The sequence below is a fragment of the Sphaeramia orbicularis genome, chromosome 3 (assembly GCF_902148855.1).
Source record: "Sphaeramia orbicularis chromosome 3, fSphaOr1.1, whole genome shotgun sequence".
In the NCBI taxonomy this organism is placed as follows: domain Eukaryota; kingdom Metazoa; phylum Chordata; class Actinopteri; order Kurtiformes; family Apogonidae; genus Sphaeramia; species Sphaeramia orbicularis.
Window position 1 is genome coordinate 28,904,791 of NC_043959.1, and position 15,471 is coordinate 28,920,261.

Sequence of the window (15,471 nt, forward strand, 5' to 3'; positions counted from 1 at the left end):
TTATTATTATTATTATACTATTTTATATTATTATTTTATATTTTATTTTTTCTTCATCATTAAATGTTTAACTGCTAAATTCTCACTTTACCGTATATGATAAAAAATATTCTTGTTTTTCAGGGTTCCTATCTGCATATGTATCTGTATCTATTACAGAATTCCATACCTGTCCACTTAAATGCAAGACATACTACGAACAATACTTACATTTTAATTTGCAACCTTGATTTTGTTGCAAGAGAAAAGTAATTCCCTCATTGACTGATCTGGGAGTTTTTTTACTTTTCCTAAGTGAGCATGAGGTGGTTTGGTTGGATGGTGGATGTATAGAATTTGAGTTCACATCCAAACTCCTGGACATTTTTAGTTTTAAGCACTAAAAGCACTTTGGTTTAGGAAAAGTTTCTGGTTTGTTTTCTATATTATTAAAAACATCATGGGTAATAAAACCAAGCCCCCATATATCCTTTCCTCAACCTAACTATCAAAAACTTAATAATGTTGTCATCAAACCAGGCTGATATTGTAAATTAAAATGACAACTTTTTTAGTAAAATAAAATATGGGATCTGTGACATTCAACAGTAACATGCCCGCCGCTTCAGATATACATCAATAAATAACATTTCAATATCAATTATGTGCTTTAAAAGTTTAGTTGTACAAATAGTATAAGAACATTTGGTATATTTAATAGGTTTCATCTGTTTATTTATGTATTTTTTAAATTGGCTGTTAAAATAGTCATCATTATGTTCTATAAACCATAGAATACAGCCATCATGAGGAGATTTAGGTAATTTTCCTACAAAAAAAACATGCTTGGCCTATTTCAGAATCAACAGTCATGTTCCTATCCTGCTCTGAAAAGAAATACCGTACTTTCCGGACTATTGACCGCACCGGACTATAAACCGCATCCACCCCTTCTCCAACATCTCACCATTGATTCATTGATGTCAAGCTTACGCGCAGCAGCTCTATTTCCTTCTTCGAGAGCCAGATCGATTGTTAGCCCATAAAACAAAGCATGTGGAAAAAAGTAGCAGTTTATAGACTGGAAATTATGGTATTAAAGTTAATAATTGGATAAAAACAGCAGGACTCACTTCATCTGATATCTGTTGTGTTCAGATTAACCATCTGTATTTTTCATTATGAAATGAATTCTTGTTGAGGAGGAAAAACATGTCAATATTTTCAGATCTGTCAAGTGTTCTAAGAATTTTATCCTCCCCTGCATATGAACACAATTTCTGTCCTGGAAGTTACTTGAATTAAAGTCCATTTGGTTCCATTCAACACAACTCTCCTCAGTGCTGCTGTGTCTTGTCTTACACATAACTCATCAGATAAAGGCAGTTCTGTTGTTGTGAGGGGCTGGTATCTCACCCTCCCAGGGGGTCGTTGCTGTGTATCGATGCTCCGTCTAACACATCCACTCCTTTGCCCACGCTCCTCACACTGCGGACCGAAGCCGCCCGGTGCAGGTGGCCTTGGTACTGCCCGGTCCCGTATCCCTGGCTCCCCCTGGACACATGCTGCTGCCACTGCGACCCCCACCCATCCCCGGCTATCGGGACGCCCCTGCCCGTGCCCACCCAGCCGTCCTGGCCAAAGCTCTGCTGGTAATGCTGCTGGCGGTTGGTGATTCGGCTGATGGTGCGGTGAGACGGACCTTTGTACGTGTACTGACTGGGCAGCTCCTCGTCCTGCCAGTGCCCCCGGCCCTGAGCCAGGGTCCCGCTGAGGCTGCGCCTTAAGGTGCCCGGAGCTGGCACAGGCAGCGAATGGTGGACGTTCTCTGGAGGAACAAACACAGTGAGCGGAAAGCCCTCCTGGTCGGACTGGCAAAACGACTTAGACCGTGTGCTCCTGCTGTGTGACTGGGTGGCCTGGTAGTTAGTGTGGACCACACTGGTGCCGACGTGGTTCACCTTGGAGTTGGTTTCAGTGGCAGAGCGAGATGAGAACCCAGAGGAGTGGAGAGGTGCTGTGGGCATCTGCAGGAGGGACAGAGGTTAGAAAACGCAAATGTCTCAGGATATGTTTAGACAATAACAATCTGAACTGAAAACATAAAAGTGGCATTGCATTCTCACTTTTAATTCAGTGTTTAGACGTGAGTTTTGGGGGAAGATCTGCATGCAAAGTGATTGGGTAGATACATAGTGGAACCCTTGAATTTCTTTTTTTTTTTTTTGTTTTATTTTGTGGTGTCTTATACCTCTGCTATATGTCTCAGTGTTGGTCTTACTTTTTGTATGTTTGAAAGACTTAATAAAAATACACTGATCAAAACAAAAAAAAAGGAAAATCTGCATGCAAGTGTGTAAAATGACCTATTTATCGATGTAGTATGCATGCAAGGGGGCTTGGTGGCATCACCACCACCAAGACCAAGCGCCTGTGTAGAACCTTTCTACTTCTCTTCCTGTTCTCTCCTAGGACGAAATACAATCACAAAAAAGGAAACAGAACATCTTCCTTCTCTGCTCTCTACTACTCTCCATAAAGATTCGTGACAATTGCTGAAATCTCCCTTAGATGTAACTTTGACCGACTAGGGCAACTTGAAGGTCCATAGCAGGGAAATAATCCAACATGTTTTCCTGTGCTGGTGTGTGTCTGTCATGTAAACTCTACGCGATGAGAAAATGCAGTTTTGTGTTTTCAACCCTTTATACAGTGACGTGAATGGAGCACTGTTAAGATTTACACTCTGGAAGGTGGTTTCACTTTTTTTGCATTTTCAACCCCCAATAAACACTGTTGCTGTCTAAACGAAAGGCACGTCTATTAAAATATTCAGTTGTTTTCACCTTAGACCATTGTCGTGTAAACTGGGCCTTAAACTTTCAATGTGTAATATTTAGTGACATCTAGTGGTGGTGCTGTAGATTGCGCCAGTCTGCCCTCACCTCACCCTTACCCAGTGGTTCTCAAACCTTTTCTATTGGGCCCCCCTATGGAGGAAGAAAAAATACTGCCTTCCCAACTCCAATAAAATTGTAACAGTGGTTATTTTACTGTGTTATAATATTGTATTTTGTGTGTTATTACAACTTCTATTAAAAGAAACATCACATTGTGTAACTTGTCTTTGAATATTTTGTGCAAATTAAAAACATCTTCAAGTTTTGCTCAAATTCAACAAGACTGATCCCAATGACCATATTTTATTTAATGCAAATACAAAATGTGTAATTATCTTGTTATAACTACAACAATACATCAAGTTTTTAGGACAACCAACAGATTTTTTTTTGTAAGAAACATGAATATTTTAACAATATCAGTGGCTGTAATGAACCCCTCAGATACTCTCAGATCAATAAAGCTATATTAACTGTGAAAAAACAGAAATGTTGCACATTTTTCTTTCCGCCACAGTAAAATACTTATCCATTCTCCAAACCTAGACTCTTTGTTCTAACGGGTGATGTTTTAGGAGATTAAATATACAAAGCAAGAATTTAATCAATCAGTCAACGTAATCAGTATAAGCAATTTATTCAATCTATATGAACTGTTTCCACTGTATGTAAAAAACACTTTGTAAAGTCACTATTGTTGATGTATGTTGAGGTCCATGACTACAAGAAGCAGAGTAAGAGCTTGACATTCACTCCAACAGTTCCTCTTACTACTAAAAGCTGCAGGAAGCGCTCTGTAGCCTTTGCATTGTTGCGTTGGCCAGATGAAAGAAACACAGAAGCGTCCTGTTTATATTTTCCTTCTTTCTTTGCATTGTTCTAAATCTGATCAGCTTCCATTTTCCTTTTCACAGACACCAGGCCAAACAAACTTGGAGGTTACAAGGAGGAAACATTATTCATACACTGTGCTGGCTTTGTGATTTTAAGTGTATGTGTAATTATTGTAATAGTCACAGAATATGCACCCAAAGAGTCTCCTAATGTGATGTTTTAAATTGTAATAAAGAAAGATTAATTCTAGCTTATCACAACTTTGGTTTTAATTTAAATTTCATGCTTTTGATGCTTAAGAATCAGACCTACCGTGGTAAGTACTGATCAGACCAGATAAATAATCTGAAGTTGCATTTACGAAACTTTTCTTCTTGGGACACACTTGATCACTGTTCAGTGAGGAACTAGGATGTCACCCATGGGTTTCTGACCTGGTTTCTGGTAGGAGTTTGCATTTCTGCACAATGTTCATCATTTTAGAGCCAGAAATTACCATATTTGGACAAAAGGGGCAAAACTCAGAGGTCAGAGGTGAGATGCAGGTAAGAGTTAGCTTAGAGACTTGATAAAACTGTAAATTTCATCAAGCATTGCAAATCAGAACAATAAATTAGCCCAGGGTTTTTCAACCCTTTTTGAACCACGCCACACTAACAGCATCATGAGAATTACTGGCACCCCCCCCCCCCCCCCCCCCCCCATGCCCCAAAAAAATTTGTGGGACCCTGGTAGGCAATTCTACAAGGAATGTGACGGATGTGGTGGGTTATATAGCTCTGTAGATAAAAGCTGTGAGAAAGTGAGTTAGCTCCTCCTGCCCCCCTGAAAACAAATTTGCAATCGGGGGTGGGGGGGGGTGATGTGTCCCTGCGCTCACGGATCTCAATACAATCCGTGACCGGGGGGTGGGGGAGTATATGCCGAGTGATTTATAATGTTGTGATGTACAACAGTAGTTACTAACGCACGCGCACACAGGCATGATGATGTTACTCACGACCCCCACCCCCCTGTGCCCACGCCCCCCCAGGAGAGTGTCCACACCCCCTGGTTGAGAACCACTGAATTTGCCAATGACAGGAGATTCATGCATATAAAAGTATAAAAGTTATGATCAGGAAACAGTAATGGTAAGACAAAATTAGTAACCATTGCTTCATAATGTAGCCTTTATTTTTGCTCTTCTTTGTCTTATTTGTCTCAGAGGGTCTGTTTTGGTGAGTGTTGCATTTCTGCATGTATAATATGCCGACAAATAAAGATTCTTCTTCTGAAATGTGTTAATTCTGTATATTTGTGATAAACTGACGACTACTGTGTTGAGCAAATCGGTGTTTTAAAGGCAGAACTTTCACTTTTCATGGAGTATTTTTACTCAAGTAAAGGATCTGAATACTTGTTCCACAACTGTGTTTAAAGCAGGATTTGTAAAATAATAGATGGTAAAAAAAAATCTTGTCATACTTGTTGTCCATATATGCCTTCCCTGGTCTATTACAGACAAACTGAAATGTACTGTTTGGTTAGTTTCTACCATCTCCAAACCAGGCAACCTTTGTACTGTATCTGCAAAAGGCTGCAAAAGTAAACTCAACAGAAAAAACATCAATCAGTGCCTCAACTGTCTGGTTCCGAGACCACAGTAAAGTCTGACGGACAAAGCTAAATACACGGCATGTAAATATCACGACCGACCGCCAGAGATGTGACTCGTCCACAGGTCTTTGATAGTGTAATGCAAGCAGGACTCACAGCCAAGACCCGGGTGGGCGTGTGTATCATAGATCTGGAACTGAAGCCATGGGTGTGGGTGAAGCTCTTTGGTCCAGGAAAACTGTAATCTGAACAAAGAGAGAGATATGAAACATTAGCAGAGGAGACAAACTAAAACACAAATAAATACAGGACATTATGATAAAGAGGACAAATCCTAAGGAGAAAGGTGTCATAGGTTTCTGGAAAATCAATCAAACATAGTGCTACTGTTGCATTGTTCAGTGAGTTGAGTACTGTGGCTCATAGGAAGTAATCTCTTGGAATAAACCTGCCTATTTCAGTTGCCAATCTGTTCTTCTGCCTCCATTTCATTACTTTTCACCACGACAAACCAAAACAATGTGAAGTCCCAACTACACACTCATAGATTTGGATAAAATTACTATTTACATTACATTCTTTGTAGTGTTTTGGTTAACGTAGATGTATCCAGTTTAATGCCAGGTTCCAGCTAAACAAGTCACTCCAGTCATTCTTTAAAAAAGCATTGTTGCTACCCCTTCCGTACATAAGACACACATGTGAAATGACTGATTCATGCTTTGCAAAATAAAACATGCAATGGATTTCAAATAATGAACGTGATCTGTTTTACTGGTGAAGAAACATGATTCCATATTAAATAACTATGTTTTTCTTTTGTAAAGAGTGTCTATTATGGTTCATGTGTAATAACATAACATTATATTTTCTCAAGTCACAAGTGTTTTCTCTTATCAAATTCCCCTCAATGTGAATGAACTGATAAGCTATGGTTGCTCACCAGCTAATGTTAACCCTATAGCCCCGTGTTTGGTAAATGGTAAATGGACTGAACTTATATAGCGCATTTTCTACACCTTCATGGTGCCCAAAGTGCTTTACAAATCCTCACATTCACCCATTCACACACACACTCATACACCAGCGGGTGGCTGCTGCCATGCAAGGTGCTGCCAGACCCTACTGGGAGCAATTTAGGGTTCTTGCCCAAGGACACTTCGACATGTGGACAGTCGGAGCCGGGATTTGAACCGCTGACCCTTTGGTCATTGGACGACCCGCTCAACCAACTGAGCCACAGCTGTGTTTTTCAGCCTTGGGGTCACCTGGAATTCAAATGGGGTCGCCTGAAATTTCTAGTAATTGATAAAAATAAAAATTACTAATAAAAAATATATTATTTGGTGAGTTGAGAGAAACAACCACAATCCATAAAAGACATGACAAACTGTGAAGCTGAAACTGAAGCACTGTGGTACTGTTCATCTTTCAAATGTTCATTGTGGTCAGTTTCAGATGCTGCAGCTCTTTCATAATTCATAGTTTGAGTTCTTGTTTGTTCAGTATTAATTGTCAGCCTTGGAAATCCAAGCTGGACTGACTGTACATATCCTGACCACGGAAAATAAAATTCTCACTTTGTGCAGTAATCTACACCTGGCTTTTCTGCCTCCGTCCAGAATAATATACATTATATAGATTAAATGTCATCTAAAATTAACCTTTATTTGCAACATAGTACAGCAAACTATTACATGATCAAAAACAAATAAATGTTAGCAAAAAAAAAAAAGTCTCCGTTTTAAATGACTGGGGTCGCCAGAAATGTATGATGTTTAAATGGGGTCACGAACCAAAAAAGGTTGGGAACCGCTGTTATAGCCTATGCATTTTATATAGTTGCATTTCTGTACAGAAGTGCATCACTGCTATGTTAGAAAAATTTAAAAATGAGCACTATCACATTATGAGAAGCATTACAAATCTTAACATGGAACTGCTCAATTACTATTTTTCCGATGCTTCTGTACAAATCAGCCACCTGATGCTCTTTCTCCAAGTATATTCCAGAGATCCCTGAATAATTTATCAGATATTTTAGTAATATTAATGTTGTGACATTACTGTTGAACTATTTGTACAACTATACATGTTCTTCTGTTTTAATTTATTTAACTAATCCTGTTATTTCTTTAAATGTTATTTATTGCAAATGTCCTTGTTCTTATTTTAAGTTTAGCTTATTTTTTTTCTCTCGTCTTAGATTTGCACTCTCGATATTGTGTCGACCAAATATTAGTGTTTAGTCTATTTAACAGAACTGTGGGAGAAAAAAAAAATGTATGCAAGATATTATACAAGTAAACTGTAATCAGCTCAGTGGAGAAAGACTAACGGGGTGGGGGCTTCCACACTGAGTGGAGTACTACGGAAGGAAGGAGGGAGGGAGGAGACGCTGCTGGGAGGGGAGCTGGCCTGGCTGCATGCCTGAACATAAGCATCACAAGGTCAAAGGTCATGGAAGGTATGCCCATACAGGACCACCGTAGTATATGTATACAGCACATATCCAGTAATTCAGTGCACATTAACTGGGATCCGTCATCGTACTGATACGGTACTGAACGGAGACGTCGGCGCTGAGCTACTGTTGACTTACCAAACACTAAAAAGTCTGTAAATCAGTCTTTAAAGATCTTCAAGACAGGTTTCAGTATCAAAGGAATGCCCTACATTTGTACCTCCATCACATTCATAATAAGAGTAATGATTAATAAATAAATCAATCTAGCATCTATTGTTAAAAAATGGAATCCAGAACCATAATGGTGATGACCAACTGACACAGTGAGAGGGTCGGCTGCTTATCTAAGACCAGCGACAGGTCCAGACTTGGAAGATGTTGGGCTGTTGAGGTCAAAGTTCAGAGCTTCGGAGAGCTTCTTGTTGAAACACCTAAACACGAGCAACAATAATACCCTGGATCACTGCTATACAAATCAGCTGCACAACAGAGCAGATGAGACAAGCATATTGATCATCAGTCTGTTTCTGGTTTTGTTGAGGTTTCTTGATTGCGATTCACCTTCAAAACAATATTCCTCCTCCTCCCCACTTCATCGTCTTCCTCACACACAGATCATCTCATATTTAAAGGTGAATAACTTAACAAAACCAGTTTATTTCTTTTGCATTATCATGTTTTAATAGTTATTTTCTCTCTAACGGCAGTTTTTGTGTTTTAAAACCCCTAAAAATTATTTTAGGGTGGTTTTGGTGGGCTGGAAGACTTATTATATATCAACTGATTTTGTAAAATGAGTAAGTCGCAAAATGAGATCGGTCATGGCATTAATTAAACTCATACTGTGAGGGTCTACTGTACTCAAGTAACAATGCTTAACCCCTTATTGGGCAAGTGACTATTTTTGGTCATTTCTGCATACATTACAAGACAGTGACAGAAACAGTTACAGTGAGTCAACAATCTCAGGTCCAATGTGGTCTACAGGGTCTGTAAGGTCCACCTCTGCATGAACAGTGAGTGTACCTGCTTTGTTAGGTACCATGAAGTAATGGTACTAATGTAAGGAATGATGTTTAAAGGGAGAATGTGGATGTGGACAGGGGTCTGGATCAGCACTTATGTTGGTCTAATGTTCTAAAAGTGATCTTCTTTTCACCTTACATGTGTTTTTCTTGTATCTTTTTAAAAATATACTAGTTCTTGGATTTTTTTTTGCCACTTACAGCTAAGGAACAAAGTATGGTAAGTTCACTGACCTTGATTTTCTACATAATAAAAATTTTTCAAACATTTCACAAAAGTACACTGAATTGTTTTTGCTCCCATTTTTCATGAGCTGACTCAAAGATCTCAGATTTTTCTATGTATGTATGTATGTATGTTATTCTATGTTACTGTGTCCAGCCTAAGGCACACCTGTGCAGTACTCATGCTGTCTAATCAGCATCTTGATATGCCACATCTATGAGGTTAATGGATTATCTTGGCAAAGGAGAAGTGCTCACTAATACAGATTTAGACAGATTTGTGAACAATATATGAAAGAAATAGGCCTATTGTGTACATAGAAAAAGTCTTAGATCTTTCAGTTCAGCTCATGAAAAATGGGAGCAAAAACAAAACTATTGCGTTTAAATTTATTAAGTATAATAAATTCTTTTTATGTCCTCCAATAACACACTAAGTTAGAAATTTTGAATTTCAGAGTATTTTTATGAGTCCCCTATAAAGGGATAATGTATGTTTTGTTTTTTTTTAAAAGCTAAATTTCACCACTAATGAACATGTCGCTATGGATTTATCTTCCCCCACTAATACACACTGCAGACTCATGGTTCATGGAGATGTTATCTTCGGTGTGTCCTTCAGTTCCCTGCACTGTCTTACTCATCTGGTTAACATCAGTACCAGTAGCTGTGACGACAGATGCTTTCTGTGTAACAAAATGATGCTGCTGGGAGAAAAAAACAAACACTAAGCGAATTCAGCCATTTTTGTCTTTCATACTTCCATGATTCAAGACTGATGTGGGAAAAGTTCTTTAAAGATAACACTAACAGCAGATGAACTAGCTATCTGTTCTGGTCAAGATCCAGGGGTGTGGGAGGATCTGCAGCCGTGGGTCTGTTGAAACCCTCCTTCCTTGAACCCACGGCCTTGCAAACATCCAGACCTCTATATCATAGTGTCTGATGCATTCTCTGCCCTACTTGGGGGCCTGTAAATCACATGTTCTGTTGTCTGGAGGCTTCGAACGCTGCATGGAGGGCGACATACGAAGCAAGCGAAGACATACAGCGAATTTATTAAAAGTACAGTTCAGAATAAAAGCATGTTTTCAGGCCGTGAAGAATCTCAAGTATGGGAATGTTTCTATCTAAACATACAGTGTGTTTTCAATCAACTCCTCTCAGACTTTTACGACTATAATTAAGCCTGTCTCCCAAGATGAGGCTGTTTCTCTGTGGCTTCGGCAAAACCAGGCAGCAGTGACTTATGTCTTAGAACAGCTTCGTTCATTTACCAGGAGCCATTACGGGGTCATATTATCCAAGCCAAGCCTTTCTCAACAACCCAAACCTTTCTTCTGTATTGAGGCTCCAGCTTTTGTTCAACAATAAGAGCTGCACCTTTTCAAAATCTAAGAAATACCCAGCATCCAAAGTTATTACACCCAAACAATACAAAATGAAGGACGAAACAAACATTACTGTGACAAATTTTGCTAATCTTTAGGCTAAAGATATCTCAGAAAATGCAATGCATAAATGTTGCACAGCTGTGCTAAAAAAAACTTTACTGCGAGTGCAAATGTATTTTATGATGAATATGCAGGGAGTTAAACCATCTGCCGTCTGCGTCACAAGAACATTTTGACCTGGAAAAACAAAAATCTGGAAAACCTTAATTTTTCAAGCAAGACAACATCTGCTAATTTATTAAAGTCGGTTCAGGTTTCACTTTTCCATCATAGAAAAATGAAAATATCAGTGCAGAACGGTCAGGTTCTTTTGAGAGAAGCTTGTCTTCCATTCAAACACTGCTCTATTTGGTCAAAACCCTGTCTACTGTCTATTCAGTCATTTTCTGAACCCTTTAATCCTCGTGAGGGTCATGGGGATGTCAGAGCCCATCTCAGCTACCATTAGGTGAAGGCGGGACACATCCTGCATATGTCGCCAATTCATCACAGCGCTGACATATACAGACGAACAACTATTCACACCTATGGGCGATTAAATTGACCAGTTAATCTGTTAAAGTGGATGTCACTAGCTGGTTGGAGGAAGCTCTAACCCAGGATGTTCTTGCTGTAAGGTGACAGTATTAAGTGTGTGACTGAAGTAGAGCTGCACAATATATCGTTTGAGCATCGTCATCGCAATGTACATGTGCGCAATAGTCACATCGCAGGTTCTGCAATGTAGGAGGCAAATGAACTCAACATGTTCTCATCTAATTTCAACCTGGGTACCTGACACACACTGCGCACAGCGATCCACCAATCACAATTGTTTTAAATCAGTTTGCTGAAGCAGACCACACCCCTGGAGTGAGTCGCTGGTAACAACATTGAGCAACGAACAAGAGAAAAATCCCCAAAAACAAAGATTTGGTGCCAAAAAGAAAAGCAATGTCAGTTGTCTGGAATTATTTCAGCTACAATATACGTATATTATATATATACGTATATTATATATATATATATATATATATATATATATATATATATATATATATATATATATATATATATATATATATATACATACACATACATATATACATACATATTTATTTATTTATTTAGATCAATTTTGTATTTATTTTCATTGTACATCTCCAGAACTACAATACAAAAAAAAGAAAAAAAAAAAAAAAAAAAAATCACACTTTATAAGACTTTGTGACACACATAGTATAAACCCCACCCCCCTTGAGCCAATGGTGACCCCCATACCAACCCAACCTGGATCTCAAAATACAAAAACCACTAATAAAATGAAATACACATATATAGATGAAAGACAATATAATTTACAGATGTAAACAGATAGTGATCAGGATAGTCATAGACAATTATGTTGCACTCTTTCTTTAACCATAATATAAACAGCATCCCACATACACTGTTTTTGTTCTTTGATTACCATTTAGTATTAACTTCGTATCTGTTTACCCGTTGGATGTATGTTTTGTCCCTTGGTTGTTTATTGTAAAGCGTCTTTGAGTACTTAGAAAAGCGCTATATAAAACCAATGTATTATTATTATTATTATTATTATTGTTATTACAAAGGAATTATTTCGGTTACAATATTGAAACATGTTCTGTGTCGACAGTGTCTAGCACCTGTTGCCACAACAGGAAACACAACTAATTTGTTTGACCATTTACGTCGGCGCCATACAGCTATTATATTCTCCTGAGTATTTTTTCATATCGCAATGTATATCGTAGGGTTTAAAAAAAAAAAAAAGAATCGCAATGTCAGTTTTTTCCAATACTGTGCAGCCCTAGACTAAAATGTGTTTTAGATGCCTCTTATCCTATTACTGTGTATCCTTTTTTTTTTATCAGTTTCAGTGCATTTTGTATTTATTCTTATTTTACTAGTTATAGCACATCTTGCATTTATATCTGCAGATTTTTACAGCACTTTACATTGTTTTAACTGTGCTATATAAATAAACTTGACCTTGAACTAACCACTGCACAGCCATTATTCTCCTGTCTAATATGATGTTTTTCTTGATTTCACATCCAATCATTTCCTTTAATATACAAAAAAATGATTAATCAAGCTAAATAAGCAACAAGCACAGGTGAGTTCTATTCAGAATTAAACACTTCCACTATGTTGCATCTTTTAGAGAAATAGAAAGTTTTGCTAATATATGCACAAACTGGAAATCATACCAAAGGGAAATCAACCAAACATTACATACATTATGGTCTGTTTCCATCTCCTGATCTCATGACCTAAAGCATACCTTTAATGGTTATTGTTAAAGCTACAGATTCCAAGTATATGAAGCAGAAAGAAAAATGTGAAAGGCCTTTGTTAGAAGCTGTGATGTGAGGAGCATACACCAAAACACAGTAGGTGATGAATGACGGTAATGCGTCTTAATGCTGGATCTTACCCACTGAACAATGTAAAGAAAACAAAAAAAAAGAAAGAGAGAAAAAGGAAGTCCATTCTGAGCTTCTGTAGAAACATGACAAAGAAACATATGGACTCCATTGAAGTGACCCCTGCTTTTGTAGATATTAATAGCTCAGTCTGGGGGTAACAAAAACACAACAATTCCAACACCACAAATGCACTAATGATAGGACCATTATTCATAAATATGGGTATCATATTAAGTTACATTTCTGCACTAAATCTCTGACTCACTGGACTTTCAAGTGTAGAAGCAGAACTGACCCCATTATGTTGAAATGAACTTGTGACCTTGTCATACATTCCTCACCTACGTCTGTCCACAAGCCCTCTGCCTCTTATCTCACTTTATTGGAAGTCTGTGTCTTTTTTCACAATCAGGTAGATGTTTTAATAACCTTTGAAACTTTCTCATTTTCGTAACCTCTAGTAGGTAGAAAAACTTAAAGGAGTGATATTTTGCTTTTTTTTTCATCCTTTGTTTATTCAGAAAAGCAGATTATACAGAACTTCCCTTTCGGGTACAATTCAATGTCCACATCTCAAATGTGAATGAAGAGTGTGTTGCTAATTCAAGTTTTTTAGTGAATATAGAACAAATAAAGTGGGCGGGAGGACAGGCCTTGCTCCATTTCTTCATTAACAAGATAAGACACACTAACCCTTTCATGCATGAATTATGAGAACCTTAATCAGGATTTTTTTCCTGAGTGTTTTTATTCGTCTTTAGGCATGAAAAAAAAACATGCCTAAAGAAAATTTTCTTATAAACCTTTTTTTCATGGAGTTGCAAAAATCTTCACTCAGCTGGATACCATGCATTTCATTGTTGAAGCAAAGAAACGTGTATTTACTGACATACCGTGTGAAAACTATGAAATAAAAACATTTTGAATGCTTATTCTAGGTAATTCATTTCTCAGACAGGGGTAGTTGTTTGTTTACCTGCTTTACTAGTTTGTCTGATAAATGAATTATCTACAAAAATTACAGGGTGTCCCATAAGTCTCCATACATAGGAAAAATAAACGTTTCTTGACATAAACCATTTTTATTTATACAATATGCTCTATATGACTGCCATTTTGTCGGGAACACATTTCAATGCGTGTCCTCCACTGCTGAAGAACTATAAAGAAGAAATATAAAGAAATACATGTTAGAACCATGTATGTATGGAATGTATTATGTCTCCTATGTATGGAGACTTATGGGACACCCTGTATATGTGGAAGACAATATGAACCTTCAGCAGACATTTTTAATGCTACTAATCTGAAGTTTTCTCACATCTGAACATGCCAATACCAGTCAGTACTCACTTCATGGAGATAATATGCCCAAAAAAAAGGGGGTTTTGACTAATTTTAGGTGGTTTTGGGGTCATTTTGGAGTGATTTTTAGGTGGTTTTTGGGTCATTTTTGGGGTGATTTTTAGGTGGTTTATTGCATGATTTTTAGGTGGTGTTTACATGGTTTTTAGGTGTTTTTTGGGTAATTTTTGGGTGGTTTTTAGGTGTTTTTTTGAGTAATTTTTAGATGGTTTGGGGTCATTTTGGGGTGATTTATAGGTGGTTTTTGAGTCATTTTTAGTTGGTTTTAGGGTAATTTTTGGGTGAATTTGGTGATTTTTGAGTAGTAACTTATCATTTCTACATTAATTTAAAAAAAATAATAATAAAATTAAAAAAAAAACTTAACCCCCCCCCCCCCCCAAACTGTTAATTACAGCCTTATAACAATAACAAGCACTTGATTTACACTTAAACATGTTACTCTAGATCAGGTTCATCAAGAGCAGCAAAGTTACAGTAATAGTATGAATGTCAGTGTATGGGATGGTGCATAAGTGTCCACAAACAACAAAACAAACAACAAAATCCATGACTATACAAGAGAACAGCTGGAGAAGAACTGTCCACTGGAGTGACCACTGTGCATGAAAGGGTTAAGGTGTGTATGTTTACACTAATCTTAACAGAAATGTATATCATGTAAAATGATTTCACATAACCGATATATTCAATTCACATCAATTACAGGTTTCACACAGTTGGTCCATTTTGATCAAATAATGAAAAAAAGATTTCCTTTGACCATTAAAAAAAGATATTTTGCTTTTTTTTTTTTTTTTTTTAAATGGAATTATGCATTTTCAAACACCTCCCTGTGGACTACATAAACTGGAAATCCTATGCTTGGGTCTTAGTTCTTCATTAATTAAATTCCACAGGTCCATCAACCCTATTTCTGAGGCATGACACCAGAAAGGTCATTTTGAGCACTGGCCCTTTAAATGCAAATGAGCCACTTCATGCTCCACCCCCTCCAGGTTGTTGGCTGTGCTACTCTGTCCTGTTTAGCCACTTGTGTTTGTCAGTACACTCAACAACTGAACATTTTAGATAATCTGCTTGAAGTTTGGACATATCTTCAGTATGGACTACAACCGCTGCTGCTGACAAACAATTATGTTGTACTCAGAGAAATGTTTGTCGGAAGTCGTGACCTTATATGCG

At 37.6% G+C, this 15,471-nt stretch overlaps 1 protein-coding gene across 1 annotated transcript in view; it reads right to left on the reverse strand.

Moving 5' to 3' along the window:
• pkp3b (plakophilin 3b) overlaps positions 1-15,471 on the reverse strand; it is a 64,993-nt gene that overhangs the window by 33,643 nt on the left and 15,879 nt on the right. Inside the window, exons 2-3 of the mRNA XM_030163629.1 lie at positions 5,469-5,557; positions 1,396-2,006 (exon numbers count right to left, since the gene is read on the reverse strand). Coding sequence (XP_030019489.1) covers positions 1,396-2,006; positions 5,469-5,557 — 700 coding nt within the window. The remainder of the gene's footprint in view (positions 1-1,395; positions 2,007-5,468; positions 5,558-15,471) is intronic.